General features: G+C 47.4%; 1 protein-coding gene across 2 annotated transcripts; it reads right to left on the bottom strand.

Annotated features, from left to right (window-relative positions):
• Nucleotides 1-277: 277 nt before the first annotated feature.
• On the bottom strand, nucleotides 278-23,122 carry YTHDF3 (YTH N6-methyladenosine RNA binding protein F3). 2 transcript variants are annotated; one of them, XM_064170421.1, is made up of 5 exons: nucleotides 22,803-23,117; nucleotides 20,651-20,675; nucleotides 15,999-16,084; nucleotides 12,608-14,200; nucleotides 278-3,088 (listed from the first exon to the last, which is right to left on the bottom strand). In XM_064170421.1, exons 1-5 carry the CDS (start codon nucleotides 22,824-22,826, stop codon nucleotides 3,065-3,067), a joined length of 1,752 nt encoding a protein of 583 aa, XP_064026491.1. In that variant the 5' UTR covers nucleotides 22,827-23,117; the 3' UTR covers nucleotides 278-3,064. The 2 variants fall into 2 exon arrangements, with proteins under 2 accessions (XP_064026491.1, XP_064026490.1); XM_064170420.1 differs by lacking the exon at nucleotides 278-3,088 and adding an exon at nucleotides 10,236-11,528 and having other exon boundaries at nucleotides 22,803-23,122.
• Between the last annotated feature and the right edge of the window lie 4,415 nt (nucleotides 23,123-27,537).

Genomic DNA, 27,537 nt, shown 5'->3' with positions numbered 1-27,537 from the left:
TGTGCTGCAGTTCAGCTCATTCAGCAGTGGCTACAAGCTTCTGAAAGGACAATTCTCCTCTCCTCCCCTCCCAACATCTCCCTTCTGACCATCTAACCTCAGAGACCTGCCCCAAGCGCTGAACCAGCACGAAACATCTCGAACTGACTCAGTATGGAGCACAGGCAGACAGAGGAGGCAGCAGCAAGAGCAAAAGGGACTGCTGCCTCTTCCCTTAGCAAGCAGCCACAACAACAACTCCACTGTATCAAAAAATCAAGACCCAAAATAAAAAATAATAAATGTATTTCTACATTTATTTGAGATATTAAGCACCATTCCTTTTCTTTCTGGAGGAAAAGAACTCGTGCAGAAGGAAGCTGAAGGCTAGAAGGTTCACATGTCCATTAACTAGTACAGCACTCCAGAGCTGGTTTTACAATGGTAGATACTAATTTTTTTACAGTACTTTATATGCACATAAAATTCCTTTTTTTTTTTTTTCATTTCAGCTGCACATAACTCAACTCTCAGCAGTCAGCAAATCAGTTGCAACATGACTAACACCATCAGCAATGAATCTCTTCTGTTTGGAGCTTTGCTAACAACCCTAGAGCAGCGCGAGAACTGTCACAGCTCTCTACGTGCGACCACCTCCACCTCACACAATCCTGTCTCATTTTCCAGGCTTTCCAAGTCTGCCAGGAAGCAGTGAACCCATTTGATACCAAATGTGATTCCACCCAAGAGCAATGCTCACGCTGTTAGAAGAGGCAAGGGGTTAGAGCAGGAAACACTAAGCAAAGCCTGCGAAAATATGAATACTGCAGTGGAAGCAAACTAGGGTTGCACATGCAATCGGCTCCTGGATGCCTGCCTGGCAGCAACTTGCTTGGAGCTGGAAGCTCCTGTGCATTTTGTAAGGTATTTTTGTAGTGGAGAAGCAGAGAGCTGCTGGTCCCTTGAAGGATCAGCAGGAGGATTACATTCTTTGGATGGACAACTTTGGACCGGTCAGTGGCAGCTGGAGCAACAAGCAATAATCCATCAATCAGCCAACAGAGCGATAAAACCTGTTAGCAAGAGAGAGTTATGCATGGAAGCAGCAGGTCTGGGGGCTCAAGCCACATTTCCTAAGGTTTGGGCTTGAAACCTTTCTCTCCCTGTCTCCTCTCTCAGTATGCACCTTGCCTACCCACCCTTACCCCACCTGCTAATTGTTACTCCTCTGTTTTGAGGCCAGATCACTTCTTTTGTCCCAAACAGAGGAGTGGCTTCTCTTGTGAGCTTCCAGAAAACTGGCAGTGAAAATTAAGATTGGTAACTGCTCCTCAGCAGCCTCAAGCAAGGACTTTAAACCACGAGCAAGAAATAAACGAGAGCTGAACTCCTTGCTCCTGCAAGGTGAGAAGAGTGCAGTGCAGGGGGTTTAAGAGGAGAGCAAATAAAACCAGTCTGTAATTAAAGCAAACCTTTGCCACTCACAGTCCAGACCAGACTGCCAGAAAAAATAAAGAGATCTGTACATGAAGGACTTGAAACACAATATAAACATCTGTGTTGGACAGTTAGACATGAAGCATGTTCAAATAATATGTGGTATTGCTATTTTAAGCTCTAACATATCTGCCTTCTGCACTGCTGTTCTAAAAAGAGAAAGCTATCCCTGGAGTTTGGTACAGGCTGTTCAGGATTTTGTACACCCAGCTTCACATTTTTCAACATTCTCTTTCCAGCAGCCAGAAAAATGTGTTAGGAGAGCAACTGAAACAAAACAAAAAGAGAGTTTTTAGGAGTTAAAAAAACAACTAGTCAATTACCCAGGTGAAGATGGAGCCTAAAACTCCTGCTGCCTGGCTCTAACAAGAAGAATTCCATCACCTTAACGTGGCCACCTCTGTATTTCTCTCAGAAGAGGAGGGGAAAAAACCCACCTTGATGCTGGGACAAAACAAAGATTGGAGAAACAAGAGTATATGCTTGCTAAACAAGAATTATGTTTATTTAGCTAGTGAATCACCTAGAGGAGTAAATTTTCACTTTCATGATAGCAATCTGGTCAGGCTTGCAAACACCCAGAAATAGGAATTAAAGGTTATTTTAAATGTAGTTATAAAGGTCATAAAAAGTCTTGATTTAGACTGAGGTACATTGACTCAAAACTGAGATTCATTGAGTGGTAGCAAACAAACAGTTCCTCAGACAAATGCACTTTTTTCTTTTTCAGTATACATGTTACAGGAAAAATAATAATAATAATAATAAAAGAAATGTGCATTAAGTGGTGGTGTCCACCAAGCTGCATATTAATATCCTCTTACACCAAACAGTTTGAAACGAGGGAGGGGGGGAGGAAAAAAATGTCATTCCAAGAGAATTTTCTGTTGCCTTTCGCTTGGCTGAGCTGCAGCTTAAAGTTGCTTTGCCATTATTAAAAACAGAAACAAGATTACTACAAGAAATTTTCACATGAACATTTAGACTTTTTGAGTTTTACTCCAGGACTAAATATGCCATGACTTGCCTTTTGTTGTTGTTGCTTTTTAATCTGTTGAATAGCTAAAACCCAACAATTAAAGTCATAATCATTAAAAAAAACAACCCCAAACTAGACCAAAAGGCAAAACAAACCCAAGAATAATTCAATTGAAGCAATGTGAATCTCACATCATTGAACCACTTCTAATGGTTAAAGGTTAGTATTGAACAAATCCCAAGAGTTAAATGAATCCTTTCATTCGTTCAGTCTCCTGTGCCTTAGCTAGGATGCATAAATACAAAAGACAGCAGATACTGGTAAAAGCTTCAGGACAGAAAGTGCTTGACGAAGGTACAGTTCTCAAGTGTGTTTGGTGAGAGAGTATAAGGGCAGATGCACTGATGAGAACCATTACAAGAAGAGTCAAATTTGTGTTAAAGTGTTCAAAGATGTCACCTTAAGCAGGAAAACAAAACAAAAACCAAAACAGAAAAACCCAAAACAAAACAAAACCCAAAAGCTTTAATAACGTCTTCTTAGACATATTAGGCATTTCCAGAGTCTACATCATTAGTGTTGTAATTCTAGCAGGGCATCTCCATATAGTTATTGTTTGTTTCTATTTCTCTCCTGGAAAAAAAAACAGAAACAAAAGAAGAACAGAAGAAACACAAAGGGAAAGATCACATTAATACAGAGTCCAACACCGCCTGCTTGCCTCCCGCCGCGGCGGCCGCATCGCTTCCGTCTCTCTACAGCAAGCTTCATGCCCCCCTCTCCACCCCACCCCACAACAGGCACTATCTCCTTCGAGCCAGCACAGAAACACAGAAGTGTGTCAGACATGTGCCCCAAAAGCCCTGCTGTCAGAAGGAAAAGGGTTCAGAGGTGTTTTACAGGGGCGTTTGGGTGAAGTCTTGCTCGCCCTTTGAGCGCTGTGTGCGTGCAGGAGGTGGCGCTGGGCGACCTGCTGCTCTACCTGCTGGGCTGAAGCATGCTGAGGCATCTGACTGCAAATGAGATCCTTGGGAATGAGACCTTTTGGCTTTCTGAGGAGTATCAGGGATGGAGAGTAGGTTGCCCAGGGAGGTTGTGGATGCCTCCTCCCTGGAGGTGTTCAAGGCCAGGTTCGTTGAGGGCTTAGACTACCAAGTCTAAGTCAGAGGTGTCCCTGCCCATGGCAGGGGGTTGGAGTAGATGATCTCTGAGGTCACTTCCAACCTGAGCCCTTCTGTGATAGGTTCTTAACTATTCTATCTCAACCAGCACCTCTCCTCTCAACTAGAACCTTCATGTAGAGCATTGCTTGATAAATGAAGCAGAAAATTTCATAGTCTCATGGAATGGTTCAGGTTGGAAGAGACTTTAAGGATCAGCCAGTTCCAACCCCCCCCACCATGGGCAGGGACATCTCCCACCAGCCCAGCTTGCTCAAGGCCTCATCCAACCTGGCCTTGAGCACCCCCGGGGAGGGGGCACCCAAGACCTCCCTGGGCAACCTGTGCCAGTGTCTCACCACCCTCACTGGATACAATTTCTTCCTTATCTCCATCTCCCTTCTTCCTGCCCTCTCCAAGACAGACCTCCAAGCTGTTTCAAGATGAACACCAGAGTAAAGCTTGCACAGTCACTGGTGACAAGGAGCAGCCCGTGGTCCTAGATGTACATCTGAGACTGGGCACTGTCTAGGGCACATTTCCAGTACAAAGCGAGAGAGATTTGCCCTATTCCCCTAGAAATCATTTTCCCTAGTTCAAAGAGACCCAACTGATGTCACTGTAAGACAGCAGGTTTCAAGGGTGAGGCTGACAGTATCAGCCATTAATCCAAACTGGAATGCTAAGGGAGCATGCCTAGGCTGAGGACAGATGATCACTGGCCTCATGCCTCACCCTGCTTGTAAGGCATGCAAAAATAGCCTGCTCCTGCACATCTCAGATTAGTCCTCTGCTATTAGCAGACTTCAGCTGCAAGAACTGCTCAGAGTGCTGAAAATGCCATGGTAGTAAGTAGGAGCCCAAGCAACTGTCATGATCAGGAATGAAGTAGCAGTTTTAAGTAGCTGTATGTAAATACAACCATGGGGTCCTGCCCAGACAGGTATCACACAGAGAACCCCAGAGCCAAGCTGGCTAGAAAGCCTCTCCTGCATCTCAAAGTGCTGCACTGCAATCTGCCCTCCTGCTCTCTGCAACTCAAAATGCAGCTCAAGTTCATAAAAATTCCAAGTAGCAAGGGAATGAAATCCTGACTGCTGCCAGTGAATGGAATAAAAGGATGTGCTACACATTTCAAGTCACAACCTCCCCGGGCAACCTGTTTCAGTGTCTCCCCACCCTCACTGCCAACAATTTATACCAAATCTCCAGTCTAAACCTCTCCTCCCCAAGATTCAATCCACTGTCTTTTAAAAAACCCTTCCCCTTTAAGGGGCAACAATGTCAGTGGGAGCCTGACAAGCTACTGCTGTCCTCTGCAGTGTTTGCTTCCCCAAGATTCCCCAAACTGAAGCTTAAGGTAGAACTGAAAGACTTACTGAGGTTAGGGTCAGTCTCTTCTCCCTAGTATCAGGTGATAAGTGAAGAGGAAATGGCCTCAAATTGTACCAGGAGAGATGAGGAAACACTTCCTTGCTGCAAGAGTGGCCAAGCACTGGAACAGGCTGCCCAAGGAGGTGGTGGAGTCCCCAGCACTGGAGCCATGCAGGAAATGTGGCCCTTGGGGATATGGTTTAGTGTCCAGGGTGGTGATGGTTTGAAGGCTGTACTGGATCACCTTAGAGGTCTCTTCCAGCCAAAGTAGTTCTATGACTTCAGCTTTTTTTACACTAGTGCCAAGTCCCAGCACCTCAAGGCATCCATCTCAAAAGCCACTCAGTGCTGCAGAGCTGCACAGGCAAAACAGTTCCACACACCCCAAAACCTACAATTCTGCCAAAGCTTTGCAGCTCACTGCACTGTTTAAAATGCTCAGGGCTGGAGCTGGCTGCTGCACCTCCCAAGAGGCAGCCTTCTCACAGCAGCTTCAGGAGGAAAGGTGCAGCACAGCTCAGCTGCTTCTCTGCAAGCTGTGATTCAATCCTCAACCTCAAAACGCTGCTGATCTGCAGCGTGAGCAGCCCACACTGTGTGCAGCATCCTCTGCCAGCAGTGCTGTGGGGACTGGAGCCCAGACAGCTGGAGAGGTGGGGAGAAGAACCACAGCAAAGCTCCTGCAATCTCAGTGACCAATGGCACCAGCCACAACCTGCAGCTTATGGCACCCCAGAGTAGCACTTACAGCTATGACAGCAGCAACACTGACCTCAGAGCCACAGACTCTGGGAAAGCTGCAAAGTGCTAGAACTGCCACTGCTTGTGGGGAGGAACTCACTGCCTGCTGACTTAAAACTGCATTACTGGAACTTCAGCAGTGTGAAAGAGAACTGAACTTCTCACTCTGCTCTGCAGCCCCCCAATGTAAGGAGGACAGGGAGCTGCCAGAGTGGGCCAGAAAAGGGCAATGATCAGAGGGCTGGAGCACCTCTGCAGTGAAGACAGGCAGAGAGGTGGGGTTCTTCAGCCTGGAGAAGGCTCCAAAGAGAGATCTCAGAGCAGCCTTCCAGGGGCTTAGCCAGGGGCTACAGGAGAGCTAGAGAGGGGCTTGTTGGAAAGGTGAGAGGTAATGGCTTCAAACTGGAAGAAGCTGGATTTCATTGGCCAGGAGGAAGAAATTCTTCTCCATGAGAGTGGTGACACAGTAGAACAGGCTGCCCAGGAAAGCTGTGGAGGCTCCAAGCCTGGAAGTGTTCAAGGCCAGGTTGGATAAGGCCTTGAGCAACCTCCTAGTATGAGGTGTCCCTGTCCATGACCTTTAAGGTCCCTTCCAATCCAAGCCCCTCTGTGAATTCCAAACTAGAGAAGGTAAATCTCCTGAAGACATAGATTCTCTCAAACCCAGACAGAAATACTTAACCACATTTTCCTGAGAAGCACTTGTGGGAATTCTGGGTCAATGGGAGGGAACAATCAGACATGAAGGGTCTTCAGAAGCCTTACAAGGACCTAGCAATGTTTCCTGTGGAGATGCCATCCCTTCCCTAGACTCATTTGCTTCTATTCCTCATCCCAACATGAAAACTTCAAGGCAGAAATTAAAAATCAAAGTCAGAGGAAGTCAAAGGAGGTTTTACAACTCCAGAGCAGTTCCTTCTCCTTATGAATTAATACTCATCTGAGACTGTGCTGCTGCAGATCATCTGAACTCCAGACAGTAAATAAGCCTTTCAGGCACATAAATATTAAGGAAGTCTGAAAAGCTGCAAGATCCAGACTTGCAATTTATTTACCCTTCCTATTAGTTTTGATGGCATTTTACTTCATTTCAGTGTCTGAAACTTGGCAGCAGCAAGAATGTGAACAAAACCCAGTGAAAAGGGAACTCCATTTAGATTTGAGCAGCCACAGGCATTTTGAGTGCAGCATGGACAGATCCTACTCTTTTATTATGGTAATAATAAAGGCACTAAGGACTTAACACAGATCCAAAATCCCACAGCACACAGAGCAGGGTACAAGCACTCTGAGGTGGGGAAAGAATCAGACTGCTTTAAAGGTATGATAACACACAATGAGGAAAAGCTGGGCAGAAATCAAGCTTGAACTCCCTGAGCCAGAAGAAGCCCTTCCAGTCTTGTTTTCCCAGGTGGATGCTTGCAGTGATGAATTGGCCAATGCTGGCTGCCAGCAGCCAGAGCTCCCTCACAGTGCTGCACATCCTTACACAGTGAAATAGCAGAGTTTAATTAGCTCCAAGACAGCCATTTCAGCAAGCTCATTAAAAAAACCAAACAAACCCCAAACCTGAAAATAAACATAAGCAAGCTTCTAGGTTTTCACTCTCTAGCAATGCTTCTGAAGACTCACACAGCAGAATGCTTCTAACTCCATCTACGGAGGTTGCATTCAGAGATCATTGTGCCAGCAAGAGGAGCAGGAAGATGACTCTGAAACCTTTGTTGCTTGTGAGCATCAGAGGAAAGATGATCTCATTTGATTGCCCTGCTAAGGAATCCACAGTAGGCCTGAAAGTGAAATGACATCTACACACAGGGCCTAGAAAACACACCAGGGAGAAATTTCTTTGACTGTTTTCCTTCAAGCCCTACCATTTATGATCTCTGGATGTGGGTAACTCCAATACCAGTCTGCCATGAATTTAATTTACCTTGGTTTGTCATAAGCTACATAAGAACAGAGGACTGCAGCAGCTCTGCTGTGAGCACAGGCTGAGAGAGTTGGGGCTGTGCAGGCTGGAGAAGAGAAGGCTTGGAGGAGACCTTGGAGTGGCCTTGCAGGATCTGAAGGGGGCTAGAGGAAGGCTGGGAAGGGACTATTGACAAGGTCTGGTAATGACAAGATGAGGAGGAAGGGGATTTAACTGTCAGAGGGGAGACTGAAACTGGATGTTAGGAAGAAGTTGTTTGCAGTGAGGGTGGAGAGACACTGGCACAGGTTGAGGGCAGTGAGACACTGGCACAGGTTGCCCAGGGAGGTGTGGAGCACAGAAGGTGATCAAAGATCAGAGATCACATTGGGTGCTTCTGTGCTCCACAACCTCCCTGGAGGTGTTCAAGGCCAGGTTGGATGAGGCCTTGAGCAACCTGTTCTAGTGGAAGGTGCCCCTGCCTATGGCAGGGGGCTGGAACTGGATGAGCTTTGAGGTCCTCTCCAACCCAAACCATTCTCCGATTATGCAATGAAAGTTTCTCACAACTTTAATTCCTGCTACAGAAGCAAACCAATAAAAATTACCTGCCAATATTAAGCACAGAACGAGGCCTCTCAAAAAGGTGCTCACAAAGAACTCAGCTCAGTTTATCATCTGATATAAATTCTTGCAATGCATCACTTCTAGATGACTCTGAAGGTGAAAGGCAAGCAATTTTGCTACAGAGCTCACCAATCCTAGTTGAACTGCATCTGCAGAAACAGCTTCACTAGATGTGTGGGGGTTTAAGTGCCATTTTTCCCACCCCTGGACATCCCCACTGGAGTTTCTGCTAAGCAGCCCAGCTGGGGGATGAATCTGAAGCAAGGCAGAAGCGCTGTGTGGCCAGTCACAGAGACTGGCACCTCCTTGCAATATCCAAGCACAGCTCTTCCCTGCAAACAGCAGGAAAAGCACCAGAGTTCTACTCCATTTGTTCTTAATGGAGCAGGCAGTCTGAGGAGATGCTGCAGGAAGCAGAAGGCTGCTTCATGACCTCTAACAGCTCTTCAGGTACACTCAAGGTTCTGCTTTTGCTCCGGAAGAAGAGGTTTAGAAGGACTCTTTTGCTTTAGAAAACACAGCTTAAAGATACAGCATTTAATAAGGGTTGAGCTCAGATCCAGCCCAGATCAAATCTGCAATCTCATCTTGGGCAGCTACCTTTAGGAGCAGTGAGGAATTAGGCTCCAAAAGGGCTGGTCTCTCCAGCAGAAGGTAAAACCACTCGGTTGATATTCCCAGATTTTCCAACAGAGGTCCCTATTTTACAGGAGAAATTGGTCTGCCAAGTTCCAGAGTCAGAGAATTTAAATCCACTCTGTAAAGAGGACTCGGGAGGCTTCTCAGAATGTGTCAAGTGCCACTATCAGCTGAGACCCCCTGTGAGTTTAACCCCATTCCAGCTCTGTCACTCAGCAGTCTAAGATCCCCCTGTCCCTTGCTAGAGAACGGCAGCCACCCCACCACTCAATCTTACACATCCCCTCTACAGGGTACTAGACTTCAACATGCACACCTCTTCAACACTATCCCTAGCCTGCAGTAAAGCTAAAGCCCACCTCTGGACACAAACGATCTACCAAACACACAGAGCTGGCACGTCTGAAATCTCTGTGCCTGTAACAAGACAACCTGCAGCTGGCCGAAGCGTCTCCAAGACTAAAGATGCAAACAAAGGACACGGTGTGAGCAAGCACAGCCACCACGGTGGGATGGGCAGTCAGAGGGTGACAGAATGAATGAATGCATGCTTTTGACAAAGGCAGGAGGTGACAGGAGGAGAGGGGATGGCTTCAAAGTGGAAGAAGTTTGATTTAGATCAGACATTAGGAGGAAATTCTTCCCCAGGCCGGTGGATGAAGCACTGAAGCAGCTTTCCAATAGAAGCTGGGGAGGCTCCAAGCCTGGAAGTGTTCAAAACTCCCAAGCTGGACAGTGCCTTGAGCACCCTGGGCTGGTGGGAGGTGTCCCTGTGCACAGCAGAGGGGTTGAAACTGGATGAGCTTTAAGGTCCCTTCCAACCCAAACCATTCTGTCACTACAGCACAAATCAGTTTCCAAGCCCAGCAGCAGATACCTTACCCACAGCAGAGTCACATCATAGAGTGGTAGGCAGCAGAGTTATATAAGTTTATATTTATATAAGTTATATTTACACTTAAGGAGACTATTCATAGTCATTTGCAAATGACCTTTATCAAATAACAAAGCTCCTGAAGTTTCATGTTAATCACAGGCTCTGCACTGCTCTGCCAGAAGTCTGCTGCCATGTTTTAATAAAACATCTTGCTGGACCATATTGGAAATTAATTATTGATCCCTCCAAGTTGTTAAGATTAAACTTTTACAACCAATTATTTTAAACTAAGTTAGCTGGAATGATGAACAGTGCTAGAGTAAATTAAATCCATAACTCATCTGCTGTTTACTCTGTTTAGATCCACTGGCTGCAGGAAGAGTTGTTACCTCCTAAGCAACAACAAACCAGGCACTGAACTTGAAGGAACATGTACAAGACTGCTGCTGCTTGATGCATTGAATATTTTATTAACAGCAATAAGCACATCTTTCATGACTGAAACATTGGAAGCAAAGTGATTGCCACAGCTGCCACAGAAAATGGGCATGAACTTAAATTTACACAGTTCTACTGGCAGTAGAAAGTGCATGAATTTAAATAGAGCTCCATAAAAGCCTTGCTGGTACTAGGTAATAAAAGATTACTCAATTCACCATAAACCAGAACTTAACTGTTGCATTTCCAAGCCATTCTTGAAGCAGAGGAGTCAACTACTGTTATGGCCACAATTTAAAGACAGATTGGCTGATAAAGAGAAGAAAGCTAAAGGTTTAAAACCACCACTAGAGAGAATGATCAAGATGATCTCTGGGTAGCTGCCATTAGTTTAATCTGACTTCCTGTATTGATTAAGGATATACCTCCTTTGATTAAGGCAGATCTTAAATCCATCAACAAAGGGAGAAACCTCACAACTAGCTATGCAGCTCCTGCTATGGAAGGATGGTTTCTCTCAGTAGTAACAAGAGAGTAATACAGAGTTTGGTACCTGAGTCACACACAGTTTCCTTGAAGATACAAAAGGAAACAGCAACATTACTTCATTACACAAACATGCACAGAGTCATCTAGTAAGAGACCTCCTAAGGGCTGAGTGGGGCACTTGGGATCAAGTTTAGCATGCAGAGAGAAACTACCAACAAGCTATGTTCCTCCTACTAAATTCCAGAGCTTCCCTCTGCTGCTAATGGGGAAAAAACCCAGAAATAAACCCCATTATCTTCCTGAGCTGCTAGAGCAGGGCCAAATTGTGGCTCCTCTGGTTCAGGTTTTTCACAAGAGCAGGCAATTTTGAAGTTGTGAAACACCTTCAAATATTCACAATTAAGAAAACACTGAAACATGAAGGCTTGCAGAGAAACTTTATCAACTTAGTCCTGAAACACTACCAAAAATCAAAGCTGTGCTAAAGCCTGAAACACTAAAAATCAAAGTTTTCTGCCTTACACTGGGTGTCAGTTAAAACTGAGGCCTCCCATCCTCAAGGAAGGCACAGCACTGATTTAGGGCATATTCAGTATTCTTTTAAGAAATTAAAATCAAAATTAAAACCCAAAGGCACTGCCCCTCCCAACTGGGCTGCTCATTCTGCCTCCAAACAATACAAAACTTCCAGCAGGATGATTTATTGCAGAGCTGAGCAATAAAAGCACTCATTTGCTGCTGGGTGTGAGTGGCACTGCTCTACAGGAGATGTCAATGTCTGCGTGTGCTGAGGGATGTACATGAGGCGTGGAAGCACTGCAGGAACAGAAACACAAGAGAAGAAAGGAGGGTATGAAGAAGGTGAAATTCTTGCACAGACAGAATTGTGGCAGCTTCAAGATGTGAATAAATTCAGGGCTTCACATCCCATGAAGCCACTACCGAGCATAAAGCTTGGAATTTGGGGGTTTTATATGCAGTAAATGATGGGACTGGATGAACACAGAGCACTTCCACCAAGCTGCGCTGATGCCAGCTCCTATATTCTGAGTGGCTGCACATCACCTAACTGACACAGCAGTTCCTGAAACGCTGCTAACCACGACACAAAGCATCTATTTACACTCACTAGCAAGCCCGGGAAGAAAACAAATACAGCACAACTAAAGATTGTGGCCAATGGTGAAGGTGTTATTAGCAGGGAGTACACACAAGACAGACAAGTCCTACACATCAGCTTAAACTAAATACCTTCTGGTCTGAGTTCTGTGATGCCTCCAAACCTCAAGGTTTCTCTGCAGTTCTATCCTAAGTGTGCTTTTCTTTGCAGAAGTTAACTCCATGTTGCTTTTCTAAAGGCAATGACCTCTCAGAAATACCCCCAAAGATGCTCCTGGCACTGCACAAGTCATCATCGCTGCATCACTTCTGTGTTTCACAACTGCACACCAGACAAACCGGGTCGAGGTGACAGCCTGTGCTTTTCACAGCAGTCGTGCTGTTAGCTTAAGGCTAAAGCAGAACCTCACTTGAAATGTTAACTAAGGCTTCTCCTGCAACTTCAGGTCCTTTCTGTGAAACCATAAATATCTAAACTAGATGACTTCAGCTACGATGACACACTCAGTTCAGGGTTTACTTTGAAGGGCGAGACATGTCAGAGGTTGGCTTACTCAGGGCTGGTTCCTCGCGATGCGAGCGGTTAACAAAACAAGCTACAGGAACTTCAAATCACTTCATCGAGAGCCAGTCCTATCAGCAGAAACACCTTAAAAACACTCCCCCCACCACTTCCTGCTTCACCACCTGCACACAGGAATCCCAGCTGCACGACAAGCAAGGTTTCCAAGCCCAGAAAACACAGGAGAGCCACTAGAGCCACACTGATGCCTTACCCTACGCATGGCTTCCTCCTCCTCTTGACGCTTCTCATAATGTGCAAAGTCATCAAAGATTGAGGTGGTATGCTTGAAAGTTGCAATTATTTTAAGCACTTGCTTGGCTTTTTCTAGGGGTACCTCTTGAGTGTCCCTCGAGTTGGTGACAGGTTTGTTGTCGTTGTTTTCCAAGCGGATGTGCCGCAGTTGGTTATTGGGAACGTCTTTGACAAAGATCCATTTGACGTCAAACTTCCCCTTCCACTTATCCTGAGACCAGACGCCAGCATAGGCATTGTAGTCCACAACAGACTTCATCTCAGCCACCCCACAAAAGTGTCCACTGCCATTCACGCTGAAGAGCAAATAGAGTGGGCCTTTGCCATTCAGGGACCGGTAAGCGGCGTCCAAGCGCTTATTGCCATGCTCAGTACTACACCAGATGGAGTACTTAATGGAGCGATGGATATCGTCCTCTGAATAGCTTTTGATTATAAACACACGTCCATTCTTCAGGTTCCAATCGAAGTCTTTGGGATTGTAGTTGTTTATGGCCTTTAGTTTCTCCAGCACTGGGTGCACCTCCACCCCGGAAGGCGAGGAGCTAACGGATACAACACCTAAACCAAAGTTCTCGCCGCCAGCTCCGTTGTTCTGGCTGAAGCCCACGCCCCTGTTGCGAGGAGCTACCCAGCGGTTCTGCAGCTGCTGCTGCTGCAACTGGTGAGGCTGGGCCTGCTGCTGAGGTCCTTGTTGCTGTTGTGGTTGCTGTGGCTGAGGCTGCTGTTGAGGCAGTTGGCTTTGCACCAGTGGCGGTGGTTGAATTAATGGCTGAGGCTGCTGGATTATAGTCTGAGGAGGCAGTACTGGTTGGGCCGGGGGTGCTTTTACCACTGACCCTTTGTCATCCCAAGTTCCAATATTCATGTTGTGTTTTATAGGTGGTGGTGGTACAGCGGGGCCCCCGATGCCCACGTTACCTTTAGGCTTGAGTTTGGGCTGAGGTTTAGCAGGCTTCCTTGCAATGGCAGCCCAGGAGGTGGGTTTAGGTGCCGAACTGCTCACCGGAGGCACGCTGTTGGCCGCGATGCTCGTCATACCTGTACTGCTCAGAGCTGACCCTACAGTTTTTGTGACAGCAGCCGTCATATCTCCACCAATTTTCAGTCCAGCCATGCCTTGCTCGATGCTGCTAATCCCAGGCACCTTGCTCAGAGTATCGCTGCCAAATCCAGCCTGTCCATCCGCTATGGCTCTCCCCAGAGAACTCGGCGGATAGCCGTAGCTGCTGCTGTAGGCAGAGCTCTGCGTTGATTGTCCCTGAGATCCACTCGTCCCCCATGTAGAGAAGTCTGCATTCCCAGGAAAAAAATTAAATCCATGCTGCCCCAGAAAGGGAGGAGTATTTCCCAAGGCCCCAGGCTGGCTGAAGACGCCGTCAGGGATGTAATGGTGTTCACCGTTACTCATCTGTCCATAGGTTGTCAGGTATGGCATAGGAGGGTCTCCTGCAGTTGACCATGCTGCTTCCCCTAGAGAGTATGGAAATCCAATGGATGGAGCATAGTAGCTAGGCATGTACGGGTCTGACATTGGTGGGTAGCTGTTACTCTGCAAGGGAAGAAAACCACAGGTCAGCAATGCAGGCAAGGGTGCTCGGGGAAAAGAAAACTGAGGTACAGCCAAAGGCATTCCTAAGCATTGTATGCATGTGTCTGCAACTACCACAGCCCCTCAGTGTGAAAGGCAAACAAGGTATCTGCTGGAGGGACAGAGGTGGGCTACAAGGACAATCCAAGGGCTGGAGCACTTCTGCTATGAGGAGAGGCTGAGGGAACTAGGGGTGGTCAGCCTGGAGAAGTCTGTAGAGGGACCTTAAAGCTGCCTTCCAATACTTCAAGGGACCTTAGAATGTTGCAGAGGGACTTTTCATGAAGGCGTCTAGACACAGGACAAGGGGGAGTGGTTTGAAGCAGAGGCAGAGTAGGAGCTGAGGAAGAAGCCCTTCAGTATGGGGATGGTGAGACTCTGGAAAAGGTTGTCCAGGGAGGCTGTGGATGCCTCCTCCCTAGGGGTGTTCAAGGCAAGGCTGGATGAGGCCTTGAGCAGCTGAGTCTAGTTGAGAGATGTCCCTGCCCATGACAGGGAGGTTGAAGTAAGATGATCTCTGAGGTTCCTTCCAACCTAAGCCATTCCATCACATGGCTATGCTTTCCTCAAGAGACCTTTTCCAAGCACTAAAAATCTCTGCTTTTTGTAACACTATCTTTACTTTCAGGGTTAAAGTGCCTCAGTGCCAGCAGCAGCAAGAAATAACAAAGTACTTAAAAAAACCCATGTCCTAACAACTGTAGTTTATCCTAAAGACAGAAAAATAGCTACAACTAACACTTCAAGTTTTGGTATTCTTAGCTTTCTGGTCAAATTTCTCGCTTCTAATTGGGGACATGTGGCAGAATATTATAGTGAAAAGGATGCAAGGATGTTTCAGGAGGACTAACAATCAAAGAGTCATGTTACCACCCTATTGAGAGTGGGCATGAAGTACAAACTGTGAACAAACTCTGCCTGCTAAATTCCAAATCCACTTCCCAAGACACCTGGGCAATCACAGCATTTCCTTCTTGAGAAGATAAAGCTCCAAGACACTTGAAGTACTACCCCCCCACCTGACTCCTGATGTTGTTTGGAGAAGAAAAATGCACATTTACCATCCTCTAAATAATACAGCCTTAAAGAAGCATCATCTAAACATCAAACAAAGGCAATTCTGAAAGCCTTTTAATAGGCTGCACTGTCTCCCTCCCTCAACAGCACAACCACCAAGAAGCTGAACTTCATAAATATTAACTTCTGACTAGAGACAATTCACAGTTCTGAAAATAAAGTCATTAACTCCCTGGCACAAGAGTTACTCCAAGCTGTATAACATTAAGCTCCAAACTATTATACCATCAGCTGTGAGCTCCTTCTACCAGCTTACAAGGAAATCATGTCCAAGGAGTTAATATTTTCTCAGAGCCAGTGAAACTTGCTTTGAACTGCATCCAACATATGATGATTTCTCTGTAAATTAAGGTGTGGGAGTTTGTTTTGGGGGTTAGGTCTGTTCTGAGGGCTGGGTTTGGGGGATTTTTTTAGAATTGGTGGTTTGGGGTTTTTTTTTTTCTCCTCCTCAAGCTTCTTGTAACTGCATCCTTCTGTAGTCAGAGCACAAGAGCAGGCAACAGCAGAGCCTGCTGTAACTGAACCAGAATTAAGAGTCTACCTGTTTAAGATATTAGATAAGGCAAGATACAATATGTAAGTGTGGATACTCAGGGAAAATATCAGCAGAAAAAAATAAATCAGTTTGGAAATCAGGTGAACTCCAAAATCAACTCCAGGATAGTAAACAACACTCACTTACCTGATTTGTCTGACTACTTAGATATGGCTCAAAATCATCATCATTTACTGCATCCTTCTGATGAATCGAACCGTTTTGTACTGAAACTGAAAGCAAAGCTGTATTAGGTACACCCTGGAAGGCCTAAGTAACACTTCTTCATTGCCTGTACACTGAAATGCTTCTGCTTTTGAAGTACTTCTACATTTGAGACTGGCTATGTTATTATTAAACATCTCTCTGTCAAATTTAAAGGAAATCGTTCCATTCTCTTGGTGATCAATCTCAGGTGAGGTCTGGAAAGATGGCAACCAAGAGCAGATTGATCCAGACTGTTCTTTCCTGAGCTCCACAGACAGAGGAAAAGCTATAGGCACACCTCATCTGCACAGGCAGTCAATCCTGCGTTTCCAGAAGTACCAGATCGAGTGCAAATGTGCAGACCAACCAGATCAGACACATTCAATAGGTTCAGGCAAAGTTGCAACATACAGCTTTATCCTGCCAGGAGGAAAGTCAGTTACCCACCAAGACAACCATGAAGGGCACTGTTATCCAACTATTTAATTCTCTGTTCCCTACATAAATACTATCCTCTAGTGCATTAGCTGCATCTCTGAAGTTCAGAGAGCGCAAATCAAGACAGACACAAGAACTCAAGTCCTCAAAGGTGATTAGAATCCTTTCCCAACATATATACCACCACGTGATGGAATCTCTTCCTACTTGCTCTTCTTGGCCTCCCATTACTTTTCATTTCATCCCAGGCATTACACCTACCTGGTATTTTCCAGCTGCCCAAATTACTTGTAGTGTCTCTCCACCCTCCCCCAGGCTCCTATTTAAAGTCAAATTGCACACATTTTCCCTAAGTTCCATTATTTCCCCATGGCACAAAGCAGAACAGCGACTCAAACCCAGCAATCTGCAATTATACAACACAAAGAAGATGAAATCACCACTCTCCAGAAGGCCATTTTTTGGTTATTTATCAAACAGATTCAGTGCCAGAATCCCCAACCAAAACCAAACAAGTTTTAAGAGCCATCAGTTAAGGTGCACTGAAAAACCACCACAGCAGAAGTTGCAAACATTTTCTGATGAGTTAGGAGCTGACTCTCTGGATTCTCTAAATAAAAGCCTCTGAGCAGTGCAACTAAACCTTCAGCTTTGCAAGAGATACTGTTCAAGAGCAAAGGGTTTTTTTCCTTGCTTCACCAAGGGTTCTTTCTGCCAACTGAAGTTCACATTGCAAACAAAGTGGGGCCTGGACCAAGTCACTTCCATCTTTATCATGTCTGACTTTAACACCTCTAAGCCAAACTGCCTTCAGGGAATGGGACTAGCTGGAAAAGGACAAAGGAATAATTACAAGGAATAACAAGCACACTGGGGCAGGAGGAAAAATTTCAGACAGTTGTGAAGAAAAGCTGAAAAGGTATCCTTTTACCAAAGATCAGCACAAGAGGAGGGTTTGCAAAGCAAGGATCTGGGAAGGAAGAAAGCAGCTCATGGTTTGAATGGCTCGCTTGAGATGGACACTTTAGTCATTACAAGCTGGTACTGTAGAGCCAAACATGACAAGCAATGGTGAGCTTTAAAACTCAGTGAAGCAGTATTTTGAGATGAAACCCCAAATTTAAACTGAAATGAGGTGGGGGCTGGGTTGTTTGGGGTTTGGGTTTTGTTTTTTCCCTAAATAGTTTCAGTTAAGGTCATTAATCATCCTGAATTTATACACAATGGTAACATGTTAATGAGCTGGAAGACTTTATTCCTCTTTTCTCTTTGGCACAATCACACATGGGATGAGCCTCCAAATCTTTTGTCCATGCCATGTCCATTGCTCAGGCTTAATGAAATAGTCTGAGGAGCACAATTCTGTTCTAATGAGAACCATCCATGGAGGGATACAAGTTTCTTAAAGGCATGCAACCACAAAGGAAGGAGTAAACAGCTGCATGTCAAGACTAGAATCCTATCAGAATTAATCTCCTCATCCTGACAACTAATCTTCATACAATGTGCATCTGCTGTGTTTATTGTTTCAGAAGTAGCTAAAGGTCACTTGAGACAGAAGTATTTTTGGACTGCCATCACAACCAGGCCAGAACAGTCTGGGAAGTGTTGTTTTATTTCTTTTCTATTGAGAGCTGAAGTCAGTGACACAGAACAGTTCTATATGGGCATCTTTCCTAGGAAACCTAAGCCCTTCCAGTGAAACAGCCTCACTAGAAATGTGCTTCTCTGGCTTTTCACCTCTACCTTTCCACAATGTGTTTATAATGAAGGATGTAGCCCACACACAGGTTTAACAAGAGCAAACAGATTAAGATGCATGCCTCATTCCCAAAAATTCCACATTAAGTGCTCCAACTGAACAGGGCAGTGATGAAGAATACTAATTGAAACTAATCCAGAGCTGCTAAAAATAACTGTATCAATCCCAACCCTGCAAACACCAAACACCTCTGCAAACACTTAAAACATACAAAATCAGCAGATGGTGGGAAGAAACACCTCAAATAAGGAACTTCAAGGTTATATTCCTTTAACTGCTACTGTCCTCTGAATAGCCACTTGCATAGTGATGGCCAAAGGGTTAAGAACCAAATTTTCACTGCACTTTAAGTGGAGAATAAACAAACACAAACATCTCATGCTTGGTTTAAGCCTAATGTTGACTTTTTATGCCTACTACAAATCCAAAAACTCCACACAAAGAGTAAACCAAGTCAGCACTTTGTATCACAGGTGTGACACTGAAAGGAAAGGAAGACCAGAATCCTAGGAATTCCAATTTCTCCGCACCAGCATCCCACTGTAGGACACCATTGGAATGAAGCCAGCTCTGAATTGTAGAGTAGTTGACAATAAGGGGAAAACTTCCTACTCATGGTAATTTACTCATTCAAGGCTCTGAAATGCCAGCATTAACATCCAACAGGACAGATGGATAGTTGTTATACACACTGGAACTTCAATCCCACAAACACTGGCCAAGGCTATCGGCACAGAACAACAATTCATCATCAGCTGGACTAAAGCACCACAACCAGTTTACTAGACAGTGCTACTACAGCTATCTCCTACTTACTGCTTGCAGGTCTCTTCTTGTTTCACAATGACAAATGCTCTATTTCCATGCAGCCCTTCTCACTCTTTCTTTGCTATGTTCTACCAGAGATAAGGACAGTCACTTTTTAAACACCCTCCTTAACGCTACTATTCTTATGCCTATGAGTACTTTCAAGTTAAGTTGTTAACTCTATATCACATCTTCTCTCGAAGCTCCTTTAAACTGGGACCTGTCATGACACCTGGAAAAGATTACTGCCTGCTAACACGTGCCCAGTGAGGATTGCTGATACCGACTTCATTTATCCTCTTGAAAACAGTCTCTAACCCAAAGCCAACTCCTCCTGCTGCCATACTCAATGGTGCTGCCACACAATCTCTCAGCCCTTTATTGCTTAATCCTAACTGAAGTTTAACTAAAAGGATATCACACCAAACAACAGCCAGCAGGAGGTTATTGCTTTGGCTCACTAGAGTTTTCAAAGATATTGTTGAAAGCTTCAGTTTGAGTCAAGAAAAGGCTGAAGCATCAGAATGAGAGAACAAGTTTTCAAGGATGATCAGACTGAGAAGGTAACACAACTTCATTTTTAGCTCAATGCACAGAAATTAAAAGGAACAAGCCAAATTCAGGGAGATTCAGGAACCATGTGCCAGCTAATCTAGACACAGGAAAGCAGAGCAAGCACAGTGTAGATAGCATGAAATGAGAGTTCACAGACAGCAATCAGATGAGTTCAGATAACAAACCAGAGTGGGGCAAAGAGTACATGAGCTCAAAAAAAAAAGAAGTTCTAAGTGCATGAAGCAGCAGTAAGCACAGTAACACATGAAGGTGGCTGTGCACATGTTGCCTCATAGCACCTAAGAATTAACCCAGGCAAAACCATTCCCTGACAGAATATCAGGTTTTCTATCAGAAGGTAACAAATTCCAGAGCAGAAATAAACGGCAAGAGATCATCTGAGATGCAGTTTGTGACAGATCTGCCAAGAACTTCAGAGAGCAGGCTATTAAGAGCTAGTTCCCTGCTTCTGTGGGAGAGCAGAAACCCTGCTGAGCATGGTATTTAAAAACCAAGATGTTGACAGAAACATGACAAAAGGAGAAAAGCAGGCAGCCTGCACACACCGAGGGAATATTCTCTACTAATACTAAAAGGAAGAGAAAAGGCCACAGAACTTCTGAGAATCAGGAAGATGATGTGCTCTGCTCAGATATGAGTAACTAAAGACACGTGGCTGTGGTCTCACAAGCTAAGGAAGCTGGTCAAAAGCCTCCTCCTGATGATTCTAGTCCTCACCACAGAGCAAGAACCAAGGTGTACTGTTAAAGAGATGACACAAGCACATCCCAAAGTCAGCTAAAAAGAAACAGCTGCATGATCATCTTGCTTCTGAGGTGCAAAGTGAAAGGTTTTGAATCGCATCACAGTAAAAACACTGGGAAATAACATCCTGGCACACCATTTCCTAGCATCTCCCTCTGAAAGAAGACATCCTACAGGTACATTCTCCTCCCACAAGTGTCTGTGACACATTAACCTCCATTAATAGCAACATTAGAGAGTTACACAGAAATAGGAGTCAACTTACCTTTATTTCCCTGTCCTTTAGGTCTCTGTAAATAGAAAAGGGGGGGGGGGAGTAAAATACTTCAGTTAGAATCCTCTCAAGGTTAATTTTAAGGATTTCACAGTTTTATTTTTTTCAACTTAAATGCCAGTTTAAAATAGCATTAAAAACACACTACCCTTAAAATATTATATTGAGATATATATTATCAAATATTGGACTACAGATTCATAAAATGCTTTAGGTTGGAAGGGACCTTCAAGATCACCCAATTCCAACCTCCCTGCCATGGGCAGAGACACCTTCCACTAGCCCAGGTTGCTCAAGGCCTCGTCCAACCTGGCCTTAAAACAACTTTGGGGAGATCCTGGCTCAGATGATCCTTGGGGTCCCTTCCAACCTGCTGCTCTGTGATTAGGAAAATACACAACCAACAAAATAATTTCAAAACTGGAAAATATTCCACATGAGGCTTCAGTGGTGCTGAAAACCTAAACAATTGAATTTCAACAGCCCACTCTGAGAATCAGAAGCAATCCATAAAGCAGAGAGTAAAAAGACAAAGAAAAGTAGCTTCAGATCACTGCTAGTACTAGAACTTGCCTATTGGATGTCATCTTTTAAGAGGACTGATGGACACTCAGGAAGGTATAACCCACACTGCCAGTATCTTTTAGATATAAAAAGGAATGCACAGGGATATTTTAAGCTGAACTACAAGTTGTGAATTCCTGCTCTAAGCAATTAAACTGAGAAAATGCTACTGTCTGCATGAAGTTTTCACCCAAGGAAATAATACCTTAAGGAAGTTTTGGGGTTGGTTTCTTTTTTTTTTGTAGGATTAGTCGTTGCAAAACACTGTTAATCTGTCATGCACTAAGACTCACTCAACAGTATGAGTTACAGCACCCTTAATTCCTCCACAGCAAAACAAAATAGCTGAGAAACATAAATACTAGCCCAGGAAAATCGAGTTCATCTCACAGCTAAGCCTGAGTGCATCTCCAGGCTCTCTACCACTCTAATCCTAAGAAACTTCAGCGTTCAGGGGTTTGAAAGTTGAGGAGGAAGCCACCTCCATCGTGCTGCTATGTGCATCTGCCTCGGGGTTAACACTTGGACACTGCCCTGGTTACTCACCGCCTTCTCCCCTAACCAGAGGGAAAAAATCTCTGTCAGTGTAAAAACCTCAACTGCACCTTTGGGATGAGTCTAACCCAGGCACGAAACCATGAACAGCCCAAACAAGAGATGGGCAACGACAGAAGTTGGAAAGAAGCCTTCGTGAAAGACTTAAGAGTGAAAAGCTAAGAGATCCCCGAGGTTAAAAACAAGTGCCTTAAAGGCAACTGGAGAGCATGCAGTGAGACAAAAGAAAGAAAAGGTTAATGTACAGCGAGAAAATAAAAGGAGACAGGAGGCTGCAGGGCCAAAACGTTCGGGGAGGGGCAGAAGGCCATGGAGGAAGCAGGGAGCGAGACAAAACCAGCTTCCGGCCCCAAAGAGAGGCCGGAGAGAAAAGAATACCAAACTCTGAGCTTAGCGAAGAGCCAGCCAAAGACAAGCGCCGCACACCGCGCGGAGAGCAGCTGGGAAGAGCGGAGGAAGGAGCAGAAACCAGAGGCCTGAAGGGAGAGGAGGTGGGTGAGAGAAAGGCACGAAGGGAAAGGATGCGGCAACGAGGAGCCAGCGAGAATTCGGGGTGCGCAGGCAAGCGGAGCCGGAGCCCGGCGCCCAGGCTCTCCCGGGGCGGAAGGAGGCAACGGGCCCCCGGAGGGGGTCGGCCGGGCAGGGCTCGCTTGCGGGTGCGGAACACACAAAGGGGCCGAGCCGGCGGGCCGGGAGGCGCGGGCCCGAGCGCCGGCGGGCCCTAGGGGCGGGGAGGCGGAGCGGCTCCAGCGCGGAGCAGCGGTTATAAATAGTGGCCGGCGGGCTGGCAAAGGGGCCCCGCCATCCCGGCCGCCGCCGGCTCCGACCGAGCGCCGCTGCCCATGGCGGCGGAACGGAGGAAGGGAAGGAGGGAGAAGGCCGCGAACCGCGCCGCCCCGGCGGCAGGCGAAGGTGCAGGTGGCCGCCCGGCCGCCGCCCCCCCACCCCCCGCTCCTCGACAGGCCAGGAGAAGAGGAAAGGGCACGAAGCGGGCGGCCGCGCCCCTCTGCTCCGCAGCTCGCACCTGGTCGACGCTGGTGGCTGACATTCTTCACGGGGAGCCGCGATCCCCTCGCTCCGCCTGGGCCTCGAGTGATTCCGCACGCCGGGGCCGCTCGCCTCCTCCCTCCTCCTCCTCCCCGCCGCTTGATTGTCGTCGCCGCTGCCCGGGCCCGCTTGCTTCCGCCACCGATCCGATTCCCGCTGCGAAGGAGCCGGGCGGCCGGGCTGCAGCGCCGCTGGTTTCCAGACCCCCCCCCCTTCTCCTCCGCTCCGAGGCTCCGCTTCCCCACAATGGCGGACGCAGCTCCGGCTCCCACTTCCGCTCCGCGGCTGCCTGACCTTCCGCTCCCCCTCCGCCGCCGCTGACCTTTCCCTCCGCGGCCCCGCCCACGGCTCACGTGGGTGCCGCCGGTGCGCGCAGGCTCCGCGCTGCTGCGCGGCCGCGGAACGGCGAAGGGGCACAGCGCTCATCGCCGCCCGCAGGCACCGCTCCTGGCCGCGCTGCCGCTGCGTATGTGCGGCGAGCACCGCCGAGGCGTGCTGCGAGGGGGCTCAGCCTGCCCTCAGTGCCTGGCAGGGGCATGGAACAGGTCGTCTTGAGAGCCATCGCACACCACTTCAGGATGGCCAAGGGGGCAGCCCTGCCAGCAGGCGGTTGGGAAGGGCAGGTCCTGCCTGACCAACTTGAGCTCCTTCTGGGATCAGGTTCCAGCCTGGTGAATGTGGGGCAGGCTGTGCATGGAGTCTGCCTGGAATGCAGCAGGGCCTTTGACACTCTCTGCCACAAGCAGCTCCTGGCACAGCTGGCAGCTCCTGGCACAGCTGGCAGCTCCTGGGTTGGACAGATTCACTCTGAAATGGGTCAAGAACTGGCTGGAGGACTGGGCCCAGACAGTGGTGGTGAATGATGCCACAGCCAGATGGCAGCTGGCACTGGTGGTGTGCCCCAGGGATCAGTGATGGGCCCGGTCCTGTTCAATGTCTTTACTGATGATCTGGACCAGGGGATTGAGTCCAGCATCAGTGAGTTTGCAGATGACACCAAGCTAGGAGCAGCTGTGGAGCTGTTGGAAGATCCCTGGCCAGGTTCCTGGCCCTGCAGAGGGACCTGGCCAGGCTGCATGGGTGGGCAGAGGCCAAGGGGATGAGACTGAACAAGGCCAAGTGCAGGGTTCTGCACTTTGGCCACAACAACCCCAAGCAGCACTACAGGCTGGGGCCAGAGTGGCTGAGAGCAGCCAGGCAGAGAGGGAGCTGGGGGTGCTGGGAGAGAGGAGCTGCAGAGGAGGCAGCAGTGCCCAGGTGGGCAGCAGAGCCAATGGCATCCTGGGCTGGCTCAGGAGCAGTGTGGGCAGCAGGACAAGGGAGGTTCTTGTGCCCCTGTGCTCAGCACTGCTCAGGACACCCCTGGAGTGCTGTGTCCAGTTCTGGGCTCCTCCATTGCAGAGAGATGTTGCAGTACTGGAAGGTGTCCACAGGAGGGCGACAAAGCTGTGAGGGGCCTGGAGCACAGCCCTGTGAGGAGAGGCTGAGGGAGCTGGGGGGGTGCAGCCTGCAGCAGAGGAGGCTCAGGGCAGAGCTCATTGCTGTCTGCAGCTCCCTGCAGGGAGGCTGTAGCCAGGTGGGGTTGGGCTCTGCTGCCAGGCAGCCAGCACCAGAAGAAGGGGACACAGCCTCAAGCTGTGCCAGGGCAGGTCTAGGCTGGATGTTGTTAGGAAGTTGTTGTCAGAGAGAGTGATTGGCATTGGAATGGGCTGCCCAGGGAGGTGCTGGAGTCTGTGTGGCAGGAGGTGTTGAATCCAAGCCTGGCTGGGGCACTTAGTGCCATGGTCTGGTTGGTTGGGCAGGGCTGGGTGCTAGGCTGGGCTGGCTGAGCTTGGAGCTCTCCCATGACTCTATGATAAGGCATCCTGGTGAATTCTATTTTATATTAGGTCTGCACTGCAAAGCTCTCATTACAGTTTACTTTGCAGGCACAAAATCCATCCAGCCACCCACCCTTTTAATCCAAATGATCATAAAAGGCATTGAACACCAAAGGCTGCTGGAATGTAGTGAATGCCTCTGCCTGCCTGTTTCCTCGGCCGCGGTACGTGGGAGAAGGAGACCTATGAATCACTGCGGCTGATATTTTGTGTCTGCGTCACAGAGCTGGGGAAGGAGAAAGTTTGGGGCTTGTTGTACTACGTAAGCACTGCACCTACCTTGTCAGCACAGCCACTCAGCATCCCCAGGATCCAAGTGTTTATAGAACTAGGCACGAAATAAATATTCATGTCTTTTAAGATTATTTACAAGAGGATACCACAAACAGGCACCGAAGTAGGATTCCCTGGTTGGTGTTTATAGGAAGAGTGCAACCCAATTTCTGCTTTAAGGCAGAGATCTCACCTAAGGCACTATATCCAGATAAAATCAGAGAATCATTAAATGGTTTAGGTTGGAAGGGACCTCAAAGCTCAGCCAGGTCGAACCCCCTGCCACAGGCAGGGACACTTCTCACTAGAACAGGTCACTCAAAGCCTCATCCAACCTGGCCTTGAGGTTGTGGAGCACAGAAGATCACGTTGGGTGCTTCTGTGCTCCACAACCTCCCTGGGCAACCTGTGCTAGTGTCTCACCACCCTTAACCTGTGCCAGTGTCTCACCACCCTCACTGCAAAGAACCCTTTCTTAACATCTCGTTTGAATCTCCCCTCTGCCAGTTCAAACCTATAATAATTAACCTATAATAAATTAAATAATTTTTATATATGTATGGATATATATTTGTGTCTTGGATTGGGCTGGAGTAGACTTAATTATGCTTAGTGGCTCAGGCTCTGCTCCCTGAGGCACTCTCTCAAGCTCAGGGCAGCTTTGCTCAGCCAGGGGCTGCTGCTAGCAGGGAGAAGCTGATGGGGACAGTTCCTGCCAAGGGTTGGGATGCACAAAGCCTCTGCCTCACCTTTGCTCTTCTGCACATCAAAGGTACTGCCATAGCTTGTGCCCCACCTTGGGGAGGATCAGACAGGACAGAAGGCTCTCAAGTGCCCAACAAGAGCTTGCAGCCCATGGATGGCATCTCCAGGAGAGAGCTGAGGCATCCTATAGCCAGGTTTACCAAGCAGTGCAGAAGATGAGAAGCACTTTACTTCTTTGCTTTGTTATTTGCCATGGTTAAAATCATGACACCTCAGTCTTTGTCACAAGGTCTCCTTCAAAAGCAGAAGTTAATTTTTCTTTACTTGGGCAATTCTGAGCTTTGTTCTTTGGTACTTTTGAAACAGAGCCACTAGATTGTGCTTGAAATAAGCCACCCCGCGGTGACTCCACCAGGGCTGGCCAAGAAGCGAGGGGCAACTGGGAAAGATTGTGGCTGTGAAATGTTCAGTCAAAATTCCAGCCTCCTGGCACTCACCTTTATGTCTTTATAACCACTGCTGAGGTCACCTCTCAGTCTCCTCTCCCAGCAGCACAGCTCCAGCTCCCTCAGGCTCTCCTCCTAACAGAGCTGTTCCATTCCCTTCAGCACCTTTGTGGCTCTGTGCTGGCCTCTCTCCAGCAGTTCTGTGTCCCTCTTGAAATGGGGGAGCCTAGAACTGGACACAATACTCCAGATGTGGCCTCAGCAGGGCAGAGTAGAGGGGCAGGAGAACCTCCTTCAACCTACTCACCACAGCCCTTCTAATCCACCCCAGAATGGCATTGCTCCTTCTGGCCACCAGAGCACATTGCTGGCTCATGCTCACACTCCCATCCACCAGGACCCCCAAATCCTTTTCCCCTTCACTGCCTTCTAACAGCTCAGTCCCTAACCTACACTGCTCCCTGGGGTTGTTCTTTCCCAGGTGCCAGACTCTACACTTGCCCCTGTTGAATTTTACTCAGTTTTTCCCTGCCCAACCCTCAGCCTGTCCCAGTCTGTCTGAATAGCAGCACAGCCTCCTGGAGTGGCAGCCACTGCACCCAGCTTGGTGCCATCAGCAAACTTGCTGACAGTGCTCTCTGTGCCCTCATCCAGGTCACTGGTGAATACATTGAACAGAACTGGTCCCAGCACTGACCCCTCTGGGACCCCACTAGTCACAGGCCTCCAACTAAACTCCATCCCATTGACCACAGCTCTCTGGCTTCTTTGCTTCAACCAGTTCCCAGTCTAGCTCACTACCTGATCACCCAGCCCACACTGCCTCAGGTTAGCCAGAAGGATGCTGTGGGGGACAGTGTCAAATACTTTACTGAAATCAAGTTAAACCACATCCACTGCTCTACCATCATCAATCCACCCGGTTATATCCTTATAAAAGGCTACCAGGGTGGTCAAACATGACTGCCCCTTGGTAAAACCTTGTTGCCTGCTCCTAATGACCTCACTGGCCTTGGTATGCCTAAGGACAGCACCAAAGATAAATTTCTCCATCACCTTTCTAGGTCATTTCAGTTCACTGATACAATACCAAGCTCCCCTGGCTGGACAGCTGATAGAACATCACAGGGGAGGACTATTTCATAGTGCCTTCTGGCTGCCTTCATGCACCAAGAGACAGGGAAATGTGGACAGAAGATGGAAGTGCCTCTGGTGTGCTTCCTTTGGTGCTGCTGCTGTAGAGATTGTGAGTATGATTAGTGTAGGTGATACAGGCAGCAGCAGCATTCTCTTTAGTTGAATTCACTGGAGTAACAGCAAACCAAGCCTAAAAATACCAAATTCATTAGTGAATTCAGCTGAGTCAGTGATTGTCAGCCTGGATTAAACTTTATATGCCATTCAAGAC

The sequence above is a fragment of the Pogoniulus pusillus genome, chromosome 34 (genome assembly GCF_015220805.1).
Source record: "Pogoniulus pusillus isolate bPogPus1 chromosome 34, bPogPus1.pri, whole genome shotgun sequence".
Lineage (NCBI taxonomy): Eukaryota > Metazoa > Chordata > Aves > Piciformes > Lybiidae > Pogoniulus > Pogoniulus pusillus.
This window is presented reverse-complemented; position numbering and strand designations above follow the sequence as displayed.

Coding starts and splice junctions, on each gene's coding strand:
- YTHDF3 (XM_064170420.1), bottom strand. CDS start 22,826: ATGTCAGCCACCAGCGTCGACCAG. Junction 16,085..20,650: donor TAAAGGACAGGGAAATAAAG/GTAAGTTGACTC, acceptor CTTTGCTTTCAG/TTTCAGTACAAAACGGTTCG. Junction 14,201..15,998: donor TAAGTAGTCAGACAAATCAG/GTAAGTGAGTGT, acceptor CTTCCCTTGCAG/AGTAACAGCTACCCACCAAT.